The sequence below is a fragment of the Globicephala melas genome, chromosome 7 (assembly GCF_963455315.2).
Source record: "Globicephala melas chromosome 7, mGloMel1.2, whole genome shotgun sequence".
Taxonomy (NCBI): domain Eukaryota; kingdom Metazoa; phylum Chordata; class Mammalia; order Artiodactyla; family Delphinidae; genus Globicephala; species Globicephala melas.
The window spans coordinates 7237601-7254917 of NC_083320.1; the positions used below are offsets into that span (position 1 = coordinate 7237601).

The 17317-nt window shown below is 35.9% G+C and overlaps 2 protein-coding genes across 4 annotated transcripts in view; one reads left to right on the forward strand and one right to left on the reverse strand.

Moving 5' to 3' along the window:
• Positions 1-17317, reverse strand: part of GIGYF2 (GRB10 interacting GYF protein 2) — a 124885-nt gene that overhangs the window by 62459 nt on the left and 45109 nt on the right. For all 3 annotated transcript variants that reach the window (XM_060301732.2, XM_060301733.2, XM_060301731.2), the window contains exons 7-8: positions 16151-16262; positions 15254-15294 (exon numbers count right to left, since the gene is read on the reverse strand). In XM_060301732.2, the coding sequence (XP_060157715.1) occupies positions 15254-15294; positions 16151-16262 (153 nt within the window). The remainder of the gene's footprint in view (positions 1-15253; positions 15295-16150; positions 16263-17317) is intronic.
• KCNJ13 (potassium inwardly rectifying channel subfamily J member 13) lies at positions 3453-11918 on the forward strand. The gene is made up of 3 exons (XM_030871471.2): positions 3453-3581; positions 8493-8968; positions 11094-11918. Exons 2-3 carry the CDS (start codon positions 8509-8511, stop codon positions 11714-11716), a joined length of 1083 nt encoding a protein of 360 aa, XP_030727331.1. The 5' UTR covers positions 3453-3581; positions 8493-8508; the 3' UTR covers positions 11717-11918.

The following is a 17317-nucleotide window of genomic DNA, read 5'->3' on the forward strand; positions in this document are numbered from 1 at the left end:
ATTACATGACTCCAAAGTGACCAGGGCTAAAATGAACGAGGGATACCCACACCCACATGGCCTTTCTCAGCACTTAAAATCAAAGTCTTCCTCTTTCTGTAACATTAGCAATATGACAAAGTTGAGTAGCCAAATATTTTAGTTGACTTTTTAAAAAACCTTAACAGATTAATATGTAAACAAGATGATTTAAAGGTAAACATAACTAAATAATTTACAAATTAATGCCTGAACTAAATATTTCTAACCTACAGTCAATAAATGAGCTTGGGGCTATGAATCCTTAAACTAGAAGCACCTATCACGCTGGCATGCTTTTATCTTTTTTCAGGGAAAAGGGTCTAAGGTTTTTGCCAGGGTCTTAAAGGTGTCTCTGACCTCTAAAAGGTAAAGAAATATAAATTTAAAATATATTTTTTTTCTATTCAATATGGCAAACGCGGCAGTCTTATGAGCAAACTATACTACCTGTATAACACATTTTATATTCTTACATCAACAATCCCTCAAGATGTATAAAAGGTGCTAAAATACAACTGCACTACATATATAAATACTTTCCCCAACGGCAATAAATACTTGATTGTTTCTGCCTGAACGTATTGTCTAAATAGGACTCTTCTAAAAATAAAATTAAATTAAAATGCAGTATTGGTTTTAGTCTGGTGTAATTGAGTGGACTTCCTAAGGAGAAAGAGCAGTAAAAGGGCACCTGTGTGCATGTTTGACTTACAGCCAGAAAGGGTGTTTATGGAAAACTTCAGATGGAGCAAAAAGGCACTCAGCCAACAAAATCTACAGCTGTGAAACTTGGAACTTAGAAGCGCCCAAACTCCAAAAGCAAAAGTGGAATTATGGGACAGACTTTGAAGCTTGTTTATGTGCAAATTTTTCTAGCAAGTAACTTTGTATTTCTCTATTCAGATATATATTCTCTGATTAACACTAAAAATATTTTCTAATACCAGAGAAAACAGTGAAAGGGAATCCCATCCAGGTATTGATATTTACTTTCCCCCCCAGTTGTAAACAAAACTCAGGGTAACTAGGATGGAGTAGTTTAAATTCTATATCCAGAGATTTGCAACTTTTCTCCCATCCTAACCCCTGAGGAGGTAACACATCTGCTCCACTGGTTAATATGGTCCCGAAAACACAGCAGCTCCTGGCTGGGAGAGACTGGAGGGGCTGCTGTATATCAGACTCTGAAAAAGCACCTCATGTGGTCTAAATATGCCCCATATTCCTATAACCTTTATGCTCAGTCATCTGCTGGTATATACCCAGACACTGCCTGAAATCTCGGGGGAAGGTGATCAGTAGTGGGCTTCAATGCAGAACTGGAAAGAGACTAGGCATCTTCTAAAGAAAGCTAACTACACTGTGTAAGAAAGAGCATTGGAGACCAGGGCTAAAGGTTAAAAATTGTGAGATTATGTATATACATAGGCAAGACACTGCACGCCAACTAAAGGTTTTGTTGTTTTCAGGTACCATGTGGTACAATTATGGATTATACTGGAGTGCTTTAGCCAGAAAGAAAAGCAAACAATTTAGGGATACAGAATTGAATTTAATAAAGAATAATGTACCTGATTCTTGGCATCTTGTTTAATCATTATAATTTGGAATAAAAAATAAATCAATCAATGAACAGATATCTAGCAGCATGTATGTTCATTTATAGAAGAATGTTTTAGAGCCATCTCCAACTGAAATCATTAATTCTGTTTAGACGGGAGGGCCCATGTATTTTAGGGTGAAGTTGGTTTATCATCTGTGCCGATATCAGTTTCATCTCAGCTAACCGGGCAACTTCAAACAGAAATGAGTTTATGTGCTCCGGCTATTATAATGGGAGTGCTATGCTCCTAAGGAGACACTCTAGAACTGGTCTACGACATCCATTCAGTTAGCAATTAGGAATCACTGTTTAGAGACCACAGCAGACTTTCAAACTGTGAAATCCAGAAACCAGAATACTTCTTCACTTGAGACATTTCTTTCTTGACAATCATCTTGTAAATGATTTCTGTCTGAATGTATTATGGAAAGGGGCTTCTAATGTTGATAAAATCCTTTACTATCTTGCTTACTATAATGTCTATTCAAGACACATGGCAGGTACACCTTCAGTACTGCTTTCTGAAAGGCAGTGTTACACTATATTTACTGTCTTCCCTCTTCCGCCCCCAATCAGTAAACTAGCAATTGATATAAAGTACAGTTCCTACCAGAACATGCAGGGAAGGTGCATCACATCACAAGTCTCTCCTTTATCCTTTTACCTTCTCTAGTTCTGAAGGTCAAAGTTTGCAGTGCTGTGTCTGAACTTGTATTGAAATGTTTGGCATTAATAAAAACAAAGAAGGAATTAATATATTTTTTAATTGTGGGGGGAGGAGAAGGAATCTACAAAGGCGGATTTCACTTTCTAAGCAGCATTATATTGGTCTAGATTAATAATTTTCCCAGCAGGCCTTCCATGATTTTACTATGAACAATCGCAGCCTTTGTATCTCAGATCCCCTTACATGTGACATTTGATCAAAGTTTTAAAATCAGCAGCTAATGGAGGTGGAGAAAAGTCCTGCTCAGTAAGGCATTATACAAAGCTATCCCACAGCTCATTTTGAGGTTGCTACACACTGGATCACAGACGTTTTCCAGCTAGACATTATTTAGATGTTTAAGTTTCTGTACCCTGAACACTATATTTATTGCATGTCATCATACTTCTCCTGAGGGAAACATCCCCTAAACATCACTAAAGCATGATTTAAGAAAATTCTTCAGTTCTTTCACACAGGTGTGTTTTTTAGAGATAGGTGTAAGGAACCAAACAATTAAATGTTTTCTTATTCAAGGTTTCTGTACATAGCCTTAAAAAAATAAAATAAAAAAGTCTGCCTCCTTGCCCCCCAAAAAAAGATTTCAGGTAACTAAATTACCTCTATTACTAGTTCTAGAATTAGTGGTAGTCATTCTGATGAGATGGGATATGAAAAAAAAACTAGTAAAATCAATTCATTAATTTCTACCTAAAAGTCCTTATCCAAGGAAATATTCCCAAAAGAAATTGAGGAAAAAAAGATTAGTAAAGGAAATATCTCACACTTAAACATGCTATATAAGGAAAGACGGCTGAAAGGAAATCTTGCAGGGAATTTTATCCCTTTGAACTTGTAAATAAACTCTTAAGTAAGATTATGCAAACTTACTAAAAGACCGGTCCTGATTAGAGAGAAAAAATGCACCCCTTCTCCAAGTCAGTTCTGGAGGCTTTCTCCAGAGTTGTTAAGGTCTGTGATGGGTAAAGAAAGACCTCCTAACAAACCAGCATTCTTTTCCACAGGATCAGAGCTAACTGGCCCCCCGCAGACTAAGTGACCAATCACATCAGCTTCAGCTGAAAGCAGCCCCCACGACATTATAAACAGAGCAGTGTGAACCGTAAACCCAGTCCAAGAAGAGAACCTACAAGCTGGACTTGTAGATTAAAATTACCTCACCAAAAAGACAGTCTCTGAAAGCTTCCTCCAGACCTACCCGTGTATAAAGCTGGCCCAGCAAAAGAACTGGTGAGTACATGAGAAAATATTCAATCTTATTTCTTTCCTTAAGGAGAACAGAGAAAAAAACTGACTGACAAATAGGGATGGAGCTTGATATTGCCAATAGAGTTTTAAAACAAAGACATTACATACAGGATCATACATTAAGGTTCTTTATTCTTTTTCCTTATATTTTGGAAATAGAATAATAGTCCTCTTGAAAGCATTATTGGAAATTTTCTTCTTAATTGTTTTACTAAATGTATACTAATTCTCCATTATAATATAGAAATGGGAAGAGAAAGACCCTGGAAAAAATTCAGTGGCTTTTTAAAAAATGTATCTTTTTCATTTGGAAGGGATTAAAGAAATCCAAAATGAGCAAAGAAAAACAAATGACCCCCCCCCCAAAAAAAATCATTTTGTTTTTACTTTTTTAAGCCATAGGAAAAATGATGAGTGTCCTAATTTCTTAAGCATGAAATTATTGCTGAAATTAGGTGCTTCTACAAATAAGAAATTAAAATATAAAAGAATCTCTGAGCTTATATAATAGAATTAGAACTCACACTATTTGCCCTAATTATGGAGGGCAGGAGAGATGATTATGACTCTCTCCAGTCTTAAACTGTTTACACCAGAAGTGAACAAATACACAGTAATACTGCAATCATTTAACATTTGTAGTTATTATGACTTATATCTTAACTGTTTAATATGAACTATACTACTACATTACAACATGACAATAAAAGACATAATTTTGAGTGCTACAACCTAATGAGTAAAATGAATCCATTATTTTGATGACCAATGAAGCATCCAAACTATCATTTTTATAAAGTACTATTTTTTCCATCAAACAGTTTATAAATGGGCAAATATTTTATAGCCCACACAGAGACACACAAGCAAACCATCCCAATTCTACTTTCTACTGGGATCAATTTACAAGAATCATATAAATACAGACTAGGAAAAACACATTCAAAAAGCACTTGTGTACCTGTAGATATGAAAATAACCTGGAAATATAATAGTATAAACATAATGTCTGTCCATCAGACACTTTTAAATTTGATGGAAAGAAAATCTACATACATTGGGCAACAATAATGTTTTAAATGCCATACAAGCATATATAAAATTATATAGTAAAAAATCACACAGGAAACCTCTATCAGTGGAGGGAAATGGTAGTAAGTTTACAAACATGTAGGATTTTAAAGGATCATGTTATTTAATTCCCTCTTTTCTTTCTTTCTCTTTTTAATATAAGGAAGCCTGGCCAAGGGGATTGGGTAGCTCGCCCAAACTGGCACAGCTATGTAACCAACAGAGCCAGAACCCAGTCAGCTAGATTTCCCACCCTGTCTTCGTTATGCTAAACCACACTGACTACATGAGTGCAAAGAATGGAGTTATTCAGGGTAATCTGTTAAGTGGGGACTGAAATCTTACCTCTCTCAAATACTCCACTTTCCAGCACCATCTAAACCAGATTTAGGAAAGTTTTATATATAAAAAGGATAATGCTTCACTGTTTTGATATTAGCCTTCTGACTGCCCTGTTCACAGGTTTTTTTATGTATTTACTTAGTCGCAAGGGAAAAAAAAAACTGTAAAAGCCTAGAGCAAGAGTGCTACAAAAGCTATAGGTAAGAAGTTACAATCCTGAAAAGGCCCAAATGAAAATAACTGATTTTGTTAGCTATAGTATGTATACAAAGGCTGTCTCCTCAGGTAATGAATTTTAGAACTTAATGAAGCAAGCTGAAAATCAAGAAGAATCATGGACCTTTCCGCCCACGAATTACTATGATACAATTAGCAATCAGTGGTTCCATAAGTGGAACAGCACTAGTGTACAGCTTCATCATGGGCATTTTCACATTGGCAGGAAGCAAGAAACAATACAGGTCAAAGCCATGGACAATGCAAAACCACACAGTGGTTCACAAACTTACTGGAGGCAGCCAACTACCCTTTATTGCTATACCCTTCTTCAAGTGTCAAAATGTCTTTTCTTTTATAAAATTATGATGAAAGTATATTTTTAAAATTATTTTCTCACCTGGCAAAATACAAATTTGGCAATGCTTTATAAGAACCCTCCTCTCCACATTTTGTTTTAACTCTGCTGGCCTATAGGATCTAAGACTAGACTATGTACAATAATTCTGATTGTACTAATCTTCAAACCTTACAAGATGTCTTCCTTAACTGAAAATATCCTTCTTGCCTACAAATCTAGGTCTTAGCCTAAGCATTTCTGAAGAACAAATATTCTGTAGGAGCTCTTGGACAAAACTAGTCAAATGTAACGTGTTATTCACAAAAGCTAACTAGGGTCAAAATGTCTATTTTTGAGGCAATATAGCACTGACTCTGGACTACGGACTAAGCAGGAACTGACCACCACTTACTACCTTTGTGATCTTAGGAAACTCACTGTGGCTCAGTTTCATTATCTATAAAATGGGCATTAATAATGGTACTTATTACTAGGAAAGTTAAGAAACATTATTAATACCAGTAAGGCAACTAATAGCCCAAGAGGTTACTCTGTGCCAGGCACTGCTATTGGCTTCACATGAGTCAATACATGTGAAGTGCTTGGTATGATTCCTGGCACATAATAAATAATATATATTAGCCAATATCATTAATCATTACTGACATAAAAATCATGCATAAAATTAACAATGATTTAAAATGGATATTTGAGACACTTCTGGGGACAGGAGAGTTCTAAGGTGCTAAAAATCAGGCTGTCAAAGACTATTTTGTGAATGCAGTACCAATCATCTTGGGACAGACTTTTATCTCACCAAACTCTAAATAGATAGCTTCTTGTAGTTAAAAAAAAATAAAAATAAAAAAATAGCCAACTGTTAAGTTAGTCGGACTTGCAAAATAATCCATACGCCTTGTGAAAACTTCTTTTATCTGCCTGATCCTCAGTGATCTCATCTGAAAAATGGGATAAGAATGTCTATCTTAAAAAAAAAAAAGAATGTCTATCTTGCTGAGATACCAAAGAATTAGAGACAATGCAGTAATGAAAGCACCTAGCACAATGCCTATGAATATTTTGTTATTATAATAATTTCCAAAAGGGCAGAGATCAGGTCTTCTAAAACATCAAAAAGTCTAGCAAAATGAATCACTAAATAACTGTGCCAAGAAAAAAAAATTAAATAAAATGATAATGACAACTTGTTAGGATAATAAATTATAAAACATTAATGCCCTAAGATTTTTTAAAAATTTATAACATGAAACAGAAATGACCATCTAATCTAAATAAAGTTAACAATCAACCCAGTGTTCCATCAGCAACTCATATGTGAAGAAAATATACGAGAATGTCTCTAATATCACCAATAAATGTTAAATCAGCCTTAGGACAAAAGGGAAAGCATATACCCAGCTGGCCAATGCCCAATTCCAACAACACAGGAAGCCAGTCTCCAAAGCCCCAAAGTCCCTAGACATAGGAGAGTCCATCCAGCAAACTCAAGCAAAGCATCATTGTCATTCAAAAGGTAGGAAGGTGATATGCAACACTTCCAAGGGCATCTACTTCTGAAGGAGGAAGCATCGAAAAGAGTCATGTATAAACACCTAGTACTGGATTGTGGCAAAGAAGAAAGGCAGATTCAAGGGAAGCAAAGTTGCATTTCCCATTCTGTTTCTGCTTGCCTCTGCGTAAGTCTTTGACACCTCTGTCATATTCAAGGATGGTCACATGGAAAGTGCACATTAGATTTCGACTCACCACACAGAGAAAAGAAGAAACACAGATGAAAACCGTTTATAGCTAAAAACTAACTTTACTAATGTTTCTAAAATTGACCTTTAATGTCTTAATGATTATTTTAGTTCATTAAACTCGAAGCTTTTTCTTCTGGTTCATTTACTTCTCTTTTTTCTTTTTTAAGGCATTGCCTTTTTTTAAAAAAATTATTTATTTACTTATTTGGCTACATCAGGTCTTAGTTGTGGCATGCAGGATCTTTAGTTGCAACACGTGGAATCTTTAGTTGCAGCAAGTGAACTCTTTCAGTTGTGGCATGTGGGGTCTGGCCCCCTGCATTGGCAGCCACTGGAATCTTAGCCACTGGACCACCAGGGAAGTACCCGGTTCATTTACTTTCAAAATTAATATTACCTTGGAATCTTTACCTGGAATTTCTTAATTTTGCCAAGAAAATAATTTTCTGTCTACCCCACAATCTAATCAGCATCTAGAATATTCAGAAGGGCGGCAATCCATGAGCCATAGAAGGAAAGACTCCATGAAAATGACCACAAAGTAACAAAAACAAATAAAACCTAATCATAGAACTTTCAACAGGCTAATTATAAAGCATACAATGGAACTATGGATCTCTAAAAGCTTACTCTTATCCTAGCAATAAGTGTGGCTTCAAAACATTTTCAGACAGTTCAACACTACACTTCTAAATGATTTCTATTTATTTAAACAGAGGAACAGATATTTAATGTTCCTTTTCATTATGAATTATTCATAGTTATAAATTATTAATTAATTATGGAAAGTTGTTACACATAATGTTTAGTCAAATCAATACATACTTGAAGCCTCGACTTGTGCAAGAAAGATACAGGAGTATCAAAAAGAGACATAAATCGTAATCCCAACCCTTGGGGATTCGTTAATATGCCAAACAATATTTTAACAGTCATTAAAGGAACCAATAATAGATATCCTAAAGCAATCCATGATTAGCTATCAAATGAATGACTTAGTCAGTAAATGCTCCCTTATGTAAAGAGAAAGAGCTATCAGACTGGGAAAGCTGGCCCAGCAGTCAGGGAAGCATTCCAAAAAAATTACAAAACAAAGTCTCAGAATTTATTAATATTACCTGAAAAACAGTTAAGGGTTTACTAATTTACTCTTGATTTCAGAGAATTACAGCCTGAGATGGATGGCAGTAATTGCAAAGTTATTGCTCCTCTCCTAACTCAGAGATACCGGAGGATGGTCACCAAGGATGGCCATAGCACACTTCAAATGGATGGCGCTCAAAGAGGTCTTGCATATCTTCGAGACGCTTGGGGAATCCTAATGGACATGCGCTGGCGCTGGATGATGTTGGTTTTTTCTGCTTCTTTTGTTATCCACTGGCTTGTCTTTGCAGTGCTCTGGTATGTTCTAGCTGAGATGAATGGTGATCTGGAACTAGATCATGATGCCCCACCTGAAAACCACACTATCTGTGTCAAGTACATCACCAGTTTCACAGCTGCATTCTCCTTCTCCCTGGAGACACAACTCACAATTGGTTACGGTACCATGTTCCCCAGTGGTGACTGTCCTAGTGCAATCGCCCTACTTGCCATACAAATGCTCCTAGGCCTCATGCTAGAGGCCTTCATCACAGGTAATTGTTTTTTGTATTTTGTTTGTTTTATTTTTGGCTGCGGTGGGTCTTCGTTGCTGCGCGCGGGCTTTCTGTAGTTGCAGCGAGTGGGGGCTACTCTTCATTGCAGTGCACGGGCTTCTCATTGAGGTGGCTTCTCTTGTCGCGGAGCACAGGGTCTAGGCACACGGGCATCAGTAGTTGCAGCACGTGGGCCCTAGAGTGCACAGGCTTCAGCAGTTGCGGCACGCAGGCTTCAGTAGTTGTGGCACGCAGGCTCTAGAGTGCAGACTCAGTAGTTGTGGCACACGGGCTTAGTTGTTCCGCTGCATGTGGGACCTTCCCGGTACAGGGATCAATCCCATGTCCCCTGCATTGGCAGGCCGATTCTTAACCACTGCGTCACCAGGGAAGTCCCCACAGGTAATTGTTTTTGTTCTTAAAAAAAAAAAATGTATGAATGTTTTGGAATGGGTATAGTCAGTTATAAGCAACGGTATTACAGAATAATTTATTTGCATCATTGGCAGGTAATGCCTGAGACTGAAAGGAAGAGCCTAGGGTCAAACAATAGCAGAAATTTTAAGAAACCTCTCTCTATACTTAAATTTTACATACTGAAATTTCTTAAGAAAAAAGGGATCATTATGCTACCAGCCAAAAAGATATTAACAAAAAATCTAAAAGGAGTTTTTCAGAGAAGCTAAATATTTTGTTAAATAAGTGAATAAATATGCTCAATGCATATTTTGACAGTCATTTTACCTAACAGAGGAATTTGATTTTTTTTTTTAACCTTTACTGGGCTAGAATTTTCTCCTCTGAGTTCATCTTTTCAACATTTACTCAATATTAATGAGCCCAAAACACCAGTCAGCACTGCAGATTAGAGAACAAGTATACATATCCTGAGCATGTACTGGAAATAGGCCACAATGATTGTGAAATTTTGCGTATAAACCTGGCAACACATGACACTCTTTGCTCTAATAAAGTAGGGCTAGTGATATATACAATTAAAAAATAAAAAACAAAACAAAGAGAAAACCTTGTTTTAACACACTATGGGCGATATTAACAGTGGTATGGAATAAAGTCCCAGTGTGCAACCAACTGGCTTTTACAACCCGTAGCAAATCACTTAATCTTTACAAGAAGAGTTCTTACACTGGGCCACTCGATAAAATTTAGAGGATATGTGAACTTAGACAGGAAAAACTTACATCTTTTTTTTCTTTTACACTAACCTCCAACTGAAATTTGGTATTTCCTTTGATTATAAATGTAGGCAACAAAAAACAAAAGCACTGGCAATACCCGTAACTTTGTTACAAACAGAAATCCCAGATATTTTCATATCATACTATAATACTTCAAAATTACAGTACTAAACCTCCACTGTATTTTTTTATTTAATGCATTAAAAAAGCACATATGGTACACATTGTAATTTTTTAAATGTTCAACTGGATTTCAGTGTATTTGGTTTCCTGTTTATATACTTTATTTTAATGCATTTAAAGTGTAATTCTAATAAGAGGTTCATAGACCTCACCAGCCTGCCAACATCTGTGGCACAAAAGTAGTTAAGAAACCATGATCTACCTGCTGGGGGGCACATGGAGGATGCACTTGAAGGGTACACTGAAAACCACCTTAGAGACAGAGCATTCTTAAAAGAAAAAAGGTTTGTATAAATTTCAAAGTTAAAAATTCTTCAATGTCACTTGTTCTACAGGTCCCCTCCCTACCCCAAATCATTCTACTATGAATCTAATCTCTATTTAAACTTGAAGTAATCTGGTTGCAAGTAAATTGCATTTATTTTCTGTTATTTTTAAAGCAGGGACAGGAATACAGGAAATGACCACTCCTCCACTTCATAACAAACTAAAGTTTTACATTTCTATGTAACAAAATGAATTGTGCTTACCCATTTTGAAATCGCAGGTTTAAAATAAAGAATGTATGTACCGTTTTGCAAAATCCTTCAGGCTAATGAGAAATTAACAAGTTCAATTCCTGACTCATTTCGAAGGCATGGCACCAAGAAATGTATAAAAATTTGCTAGATCCTTCTCATTCAGAAAAGGTACTGATATTTAATCTGTTCATTCTAAAAAAAATTCAATGGTTTCTAATTTAGGTGCCTTTGTGGCGAAGATCGCCCGGCCAAAAAATCGAGCTTTCTCAATTCGCTTTACTGACTTAGCAGTAGTAGCTCACGTAGATGGTAAACCTAATCTTATTTTCCAAGTGGCCAACACTCGACCTAGCCCTCTAACCAGTGTTCGGGTCTCAGCTGTACTCTATCAGGAAAGAGAAAACGGCGAACTCTACCAGACCAGTGTGGACTTCCACCTTGATGGCATCAGTTCTGAGGAATGTCCATTCTTTATCTTTCCACTAACCTACTATCACTCCATTATACCATCGAGTCCCCTGGCTACTCTGCTCCAGCATGAAAATCCTCCCCACTTTGAATTAGTTGTGTTCCTTTCAGCAATGCAGGAAGGCACTGGAGAAATATGCCAAAGGAGGACATCCTACCTACCCTCTGAGATCATGTTACATCACTGTTTTGCATCTCTGCTGACCCGAGGTTCCAAAGGTGAATATCAAATCAAGATGGAGAATTTTGATAAGACTATTCCTGAACTTCCAACACCTCTGGTCTCCAAGAGCCCAAACAGGACTGACCTGGACATCCATATCAATGGACAAAGCATTGACAATTTTCAGATCTCTGAAACAGGACTGACAGAGTAAGAAATATCCATAGCGCCCTATTTTTTAATGTATTAAATATACTCAGCCAGTTATGCACCTATTTTTCCTTCATCATATCTCATGTTTTCTTTTTTCCAATGCTGATTACATCTTTCTGATTACATCACGGTGATCAAGCCTCCGCCCATAAAAAAAAATGGCTAGCAATACACATTGTGGAAATATAACATTATACAAAGTTTGTATCTGTGGTTATCTGCTGAAATCAATGCATCTGAATGTAACAGATATTTACAATAACAGAAATGCTGTTGGTGAGTTTGTATGGATGTGGTATGATACCAGTAACGAAGGTAAAATTGACAGTGAAGTTTAACACAGCTGAACTCTAAGAAAATCAGCCATAAATTTCTCATTTTCATCTGCAAGTTGAAGCAGCAGCCTAGTTTCAAACCTAGCTCCCTGGGTAGAATGATGATTTCACAATATTTAGTGAACACTCTTTTAAAACTGTTATTTCTTCAAGGCAACAAAGATCAGTCCTTTGGTTCTTTATAAAACAAAACTAGGGTAAATATTACCCCCTTAATTTTTAACAGCTAAGAACAAAAACTCACAAGAAAACAGCGAAGAACAGATTTATACATAACTCTAAAAGCATTTGAGCATGACACCCAAACACATGCACATATTCATACATTTGTGGCAGAAAGTGATCAGAGCAAGTTAAGATAAGACGCAAAATTGTATCTACTTTAAAGCTACCAGGCATACTAATCAAATAGTGATTTAAAAATTATAACCAACCATTCATCTGAATAACTTCCGACCTAAGTAAAAACATTCCCTTTCTACTTAGGGTCCATTCAATGGTATAAGAACCTTGTAGATGCAAATATATTTACGTTTTTGTAGGTATAAAGGTTTAGATATAATTCAACTAGGGGAAAAAATCTCCAACAGAAAAAGCAAAAAATAATTAGGCAATGAAGTATTTTCAAACCCAAATTCCTGTTTCAAACTTCAGATAGTTTTTTCTATAAACACAAAATGAGTGTTTATTCACCAGCAGGAGGTTGGACGAGATGAACTCTATTATTTCTTTCCAAATCTAATACTCCATGAAAATTATGCTTTCTCTGCTTTTTTAATTTTGCATATACTAGGATGAACACTTTCCCTTACCTCCAGTTTAACTTAAGACTATCCTCTGTAAATCTGCCATTTCAATAAAAAAATCGAACTGTCCTCAAACAGGAACCAAAAAAGTCACCCTATCAGATTTCAAATAGATTTGTTGCTGTTATTCTTTTCTGAAATTTCCCTTATCCAGGTTTATGTGAAAAAAGTGAAAGATTAACCCTCCCTACTGGTGATGACCCACACAGGAATCATCTCTTAAAATAAATACTAGCTAGTAAAGGGAAGCAGTTGTGAAAAGCAGGGAACAGCAGCAAGTCACATTTTTCTACTCCTAGACCAAAAGGAAGAGAAAATAAAGAACTTTGGAGTGGTCTAAGACTAATTATAGCAAAGTGTATCAAGGACACAGAAACTTAATCACTGCGAACTTTTGCTGTTTGAAAACCTTAGGCATTCTTAAGTACTAGCTAGACCAACAGGTTTTCCTCCAACCCAAGATTGTTGTAACACATATAATCAGCAAGAATTCTTATTTCTATAATAAAGTTAACAAGATTCACCTAACCTGATGAAAACAAGTACTGAAGATTTACATGGTATATTTTTTCCTAAGAGCTCTACATCACTTACACAGATCAATTCCAACAGTTCAGAGAGGCTGCCTAAAGTCACGCAATTTGGAAGTGAGCAAGACCTGTCTAGGATCTGAGTCTCAATATAGATGCAGTATATTCTCCATTCAAGTCATAGAAGTCTCTTACTGTACTATTTATACATAAACTCTGCACCTGAAAATTAGATATAACTTTCCCTACACACACACCCCCAAAAAGAACTCCGTTGGTATACTAGTGCTATTTAATAAATAGACAACTAAGAAATGCAATCAAATACTTTTGTCTAGGAGGCTGAAAGCTTCTGAAAGAACTGTTCATGATTCTTTTACTTTAAAGAATCACATCTTCTATGTTAAGGATTAAGTTTTCTGCAAAGGCCCCATTATCCTTTCAGGTGAATAGAGTACAGACTGAAAGAGGGGGAAATTTACTGGAAAGTGGGAAGAGCAGCTCTAACTCCTGGCTTTACAGCTCACTTACCTGGGCCACCTGAGAAATCAGTGACGATATCTCGGACACATGACCGGGAGACCACGTTGGAACTAAGTTAAAAAATGCTTGTGGAACCCAATCCAGATAGCATGACAGTCCCAACAAACTGAAGACAAGGAGATACTAAAAATCATAAGGCCTACTTTTATATATGTACAAGCCCATATTACCAACTGCCAGCAGCAGCCTAATAACCCAAAATTGCTATGTCTGCTTCAAAGCATTTCACACCAAAATGCACTGAGCTGAACCTTTCGGTATCACCTGGATTTTTTTTAATGATCCTTTAATTCCATCCTCACAGAACCATACCGTAAGATGATCACCAGAACTGACCTCCCCCTATGCAGCAATCAATTTCTATTGAATAGGAATTATAATTTGAATATTACAGGCCTTTTTCCACCTCCACATTCTCCCACGGGTATTCACAAGGGTCATGCACAATTCTAACCCAGATGCCTCTAATTCCACCCATTTCTCTACACATAAGAAGCAAATATATGGTAAGAACCATCTCTAACTTTAAAAAGAACAAATCATTCTGGAACCTTCAGTACTCAAATTATCTTAATTTGATGTCATAGGACGTCTCACAATTGATCAATATGTCAGTGTGTCCCAACAAACTAGTTAAGTACTGCTGTTCTTGGAGAAAGTAAGATACAGTATGAGCAATTTTTTTTAATCTACAGTATTTTCAACAAAAGTGGATTACTTATAAAAAGAGAAGCTCAGAATCATTAACACAGTTTATTTAATAACCTGAAGTGAGCATCTTATTTAAAAAAGCATTCAATAAAAGCCACTACAAAATATTTTTATAGATCTATGTGGACACTGCCCTGAAAAAAAGAAAGAATATACATCAAAAAGACCAGATGAATAAACGACATTCACAGTAAGAACATTCACAGTTTTAGCCTTCGCTCTCTAATACAAAAGCGATCATTCTAGTATTTTCTCTATTTCTTATCACCTGTGACATACTACCTGCACTGGAAAAGGAGTTAATAGCCTGCTTCCTAACTTGAAATTTCAATTCGTAAGATAGCCTTAATAAAAAATACATGTCTTGCAAAGAACACACAGACCTAAAAAGTTAAATCAAGTAAATCCTAATGGTTATATTTATCATCCCTGGTTTCATGCAATAAAGCCCTCAAATAACCATGGAACTCCAAATGCAAGCAATGCTACAACCCCATCTACTGGAGAGACGCAACTAATTTTTAATAAATGTATCCTTATGTGTGAGCCTTGTTAAGAACCAGTGTCATGGAAATCCAGATAAAAATACTTCGAAACAGTAAGAAAGTCTTACCTACATCTTTTCGCCCTGGTTTTTCAAAACGTCTATCACCCCTAGAAAAGGTAAAAATAAGTTTCAAACAAATCTTGAGAGTAATACATAGATTTCCCATTTATGACACCCATTTTCCTATCTTTCTTAATAGCATTTCTTTCTTTTTCAAATTATAAAACAAATACACTGTTACTGCCTAACCTTTGGAAAATACAGAAAAGCACAAAGATGAAAACAAAAATATCCACCATCTCACCTACCAAAAGCTAGCTTCTATAGACCCGGAAATGTTATTTTTTAATTAGATACATGTTTTATTTTAGGTATCTGCTGTACAGAGCTTTATATACTGCTTTTAGAATGTGTTTTTACATATCACTAGATATTTTCAAAATTATCCTAACTTTAATGGTTATATACTATTCTACTGTGTGGATACACTATTATATAAGAAACCACACTGATATTAAGCTGTTTGGTTTATTTCGCATTATTTTATATTATAAATATTATCACAGTGGACATCTTTGTACATGTATCTCTGTGCAACTGCCTCTGCTCATCTTGAAAGACTTCATATAAAGTCACAAACAGTATAGAGAAGATGCTTTGATTAACAGCAACGAACAGTAAAATGAAGATGCTTCCCACTGAGCACTAATCAAATAGCAAATCTAATTAACTATTAAATATCCATGCTGGGACAAAAATATGAATGTATTTATCTAGAATGCTTCTTCCTTTAAATAAGGATCATTTAAACATTTCTAACATAATTGATATTCAATTAACAGCATTTTTTGAAAAGGGAAACCTTGTAACTCTACAAAGAGCCTTCTCCTCTGCAGAAAGCGGAAAAGAAATGTTTTTTACACCAAGAAACCTTTATACCAAGATGTGGATCCTTTTAGTTACCTTTCCTCCCAGCTCTGCGACCTATGCATTTCCCTGCCACCTCCTCGACCAAACACACCCTCTACTTCATCAAAGCTTCTTTGGTAGAAACCACATTCACCTCTGCCTCTGCCTGAAAATAAGAAAACAGAAAAAAATAATAGTCAGATGTCAACATCTGGCACAAGTTCAACATCAAACATTAATCTCTGAAGTTCTGTCTATATACCAAGTAGGATGTCTACATTTAAATATTTAGCAAGGGCCACTGAATCTTTACCAGTGAGACCAATGACAGCACTGAAGTAGCTAGACCACAGGAGGATAAAAAAACAAGTTAGAAAACTGTGTAAGCGTCCCAGTTCCAGTCCTGAACAAGAAATAGTATCAACATTAAGCTCCTTAATAAAAAATTCAATTGTGAAATTCTAAGATCAGTAAATCAATACTACAAATCAAACCTTTTATTGTATTATTTTCAACAAAAATGGAAGATGTGGAGAGTTTGAGAAGAGAGCAGATAAAGTACAAAAGGCAAGCACAAATGTCAAATTAATTTCTTTAACTCCGGAGAAAGGATAATTTAATTGGGTCAACTCTAAACTAACAATTTTGTGAACTAACTCCTTAAAGGATATTCCACAGCGACCAAAGGCACTCTTTCCCATTTGCTCAAATCTTGAAGAAAAATATCAGGCAGCACTAAATATTCGAACTGCAGAGCCAGTAAGAATGTGTGGATGTAGGAATTTAGAGGCTCCAGTGGCTCAAGTGTACACTGGCCTTTACTGAAAGCAATTTGATTCATCTATCAAAATTTGACTCAACAATTCTAACTAGAATTTATCCTAATAGAAATACTCGCACAAATATGCAAATACATATATACGAAGATGTTCACTGCAATTTTTAAAAAAACAGAACTTAATCAGTAAAGGATTGGCTAAATAAATTGATAAAACAATTCAGCAGAACACCAGGAAGCCACAGAAGATAAAGTACTGACATTAAAAGAAATCTACATTATTCTGCTGAATGACAGAAGTATGCCCCAAAACAATATATATAAAAAAGATTCCATGCATATAAATGATATGGCTGCATAGTTAGGGTCAGGAACGATATAAATCCAAATGTTGCATCTGGGGCCAGAAGGCAGTATGCACTTTCAGCTTTATACTTTCTGTA

Excerpts from the sequence above, each read along its gene's own strand:
- KCNJ13 (XM_030871471.2), top strand. The coding sequence starts at position 8,509 with ATGGATGGCAGTAATTGCAAAGTTATTGCTCCTCTCCTAACTCAGAGA. Across the intron at positions 8,969-11,093 it reads GCTAGAGGCCTTCATCACAG|GTGCCTTTGTGGCGAAGATC; the intron begins GTAATTGTTTTT and ends TTTCTAATTTAG.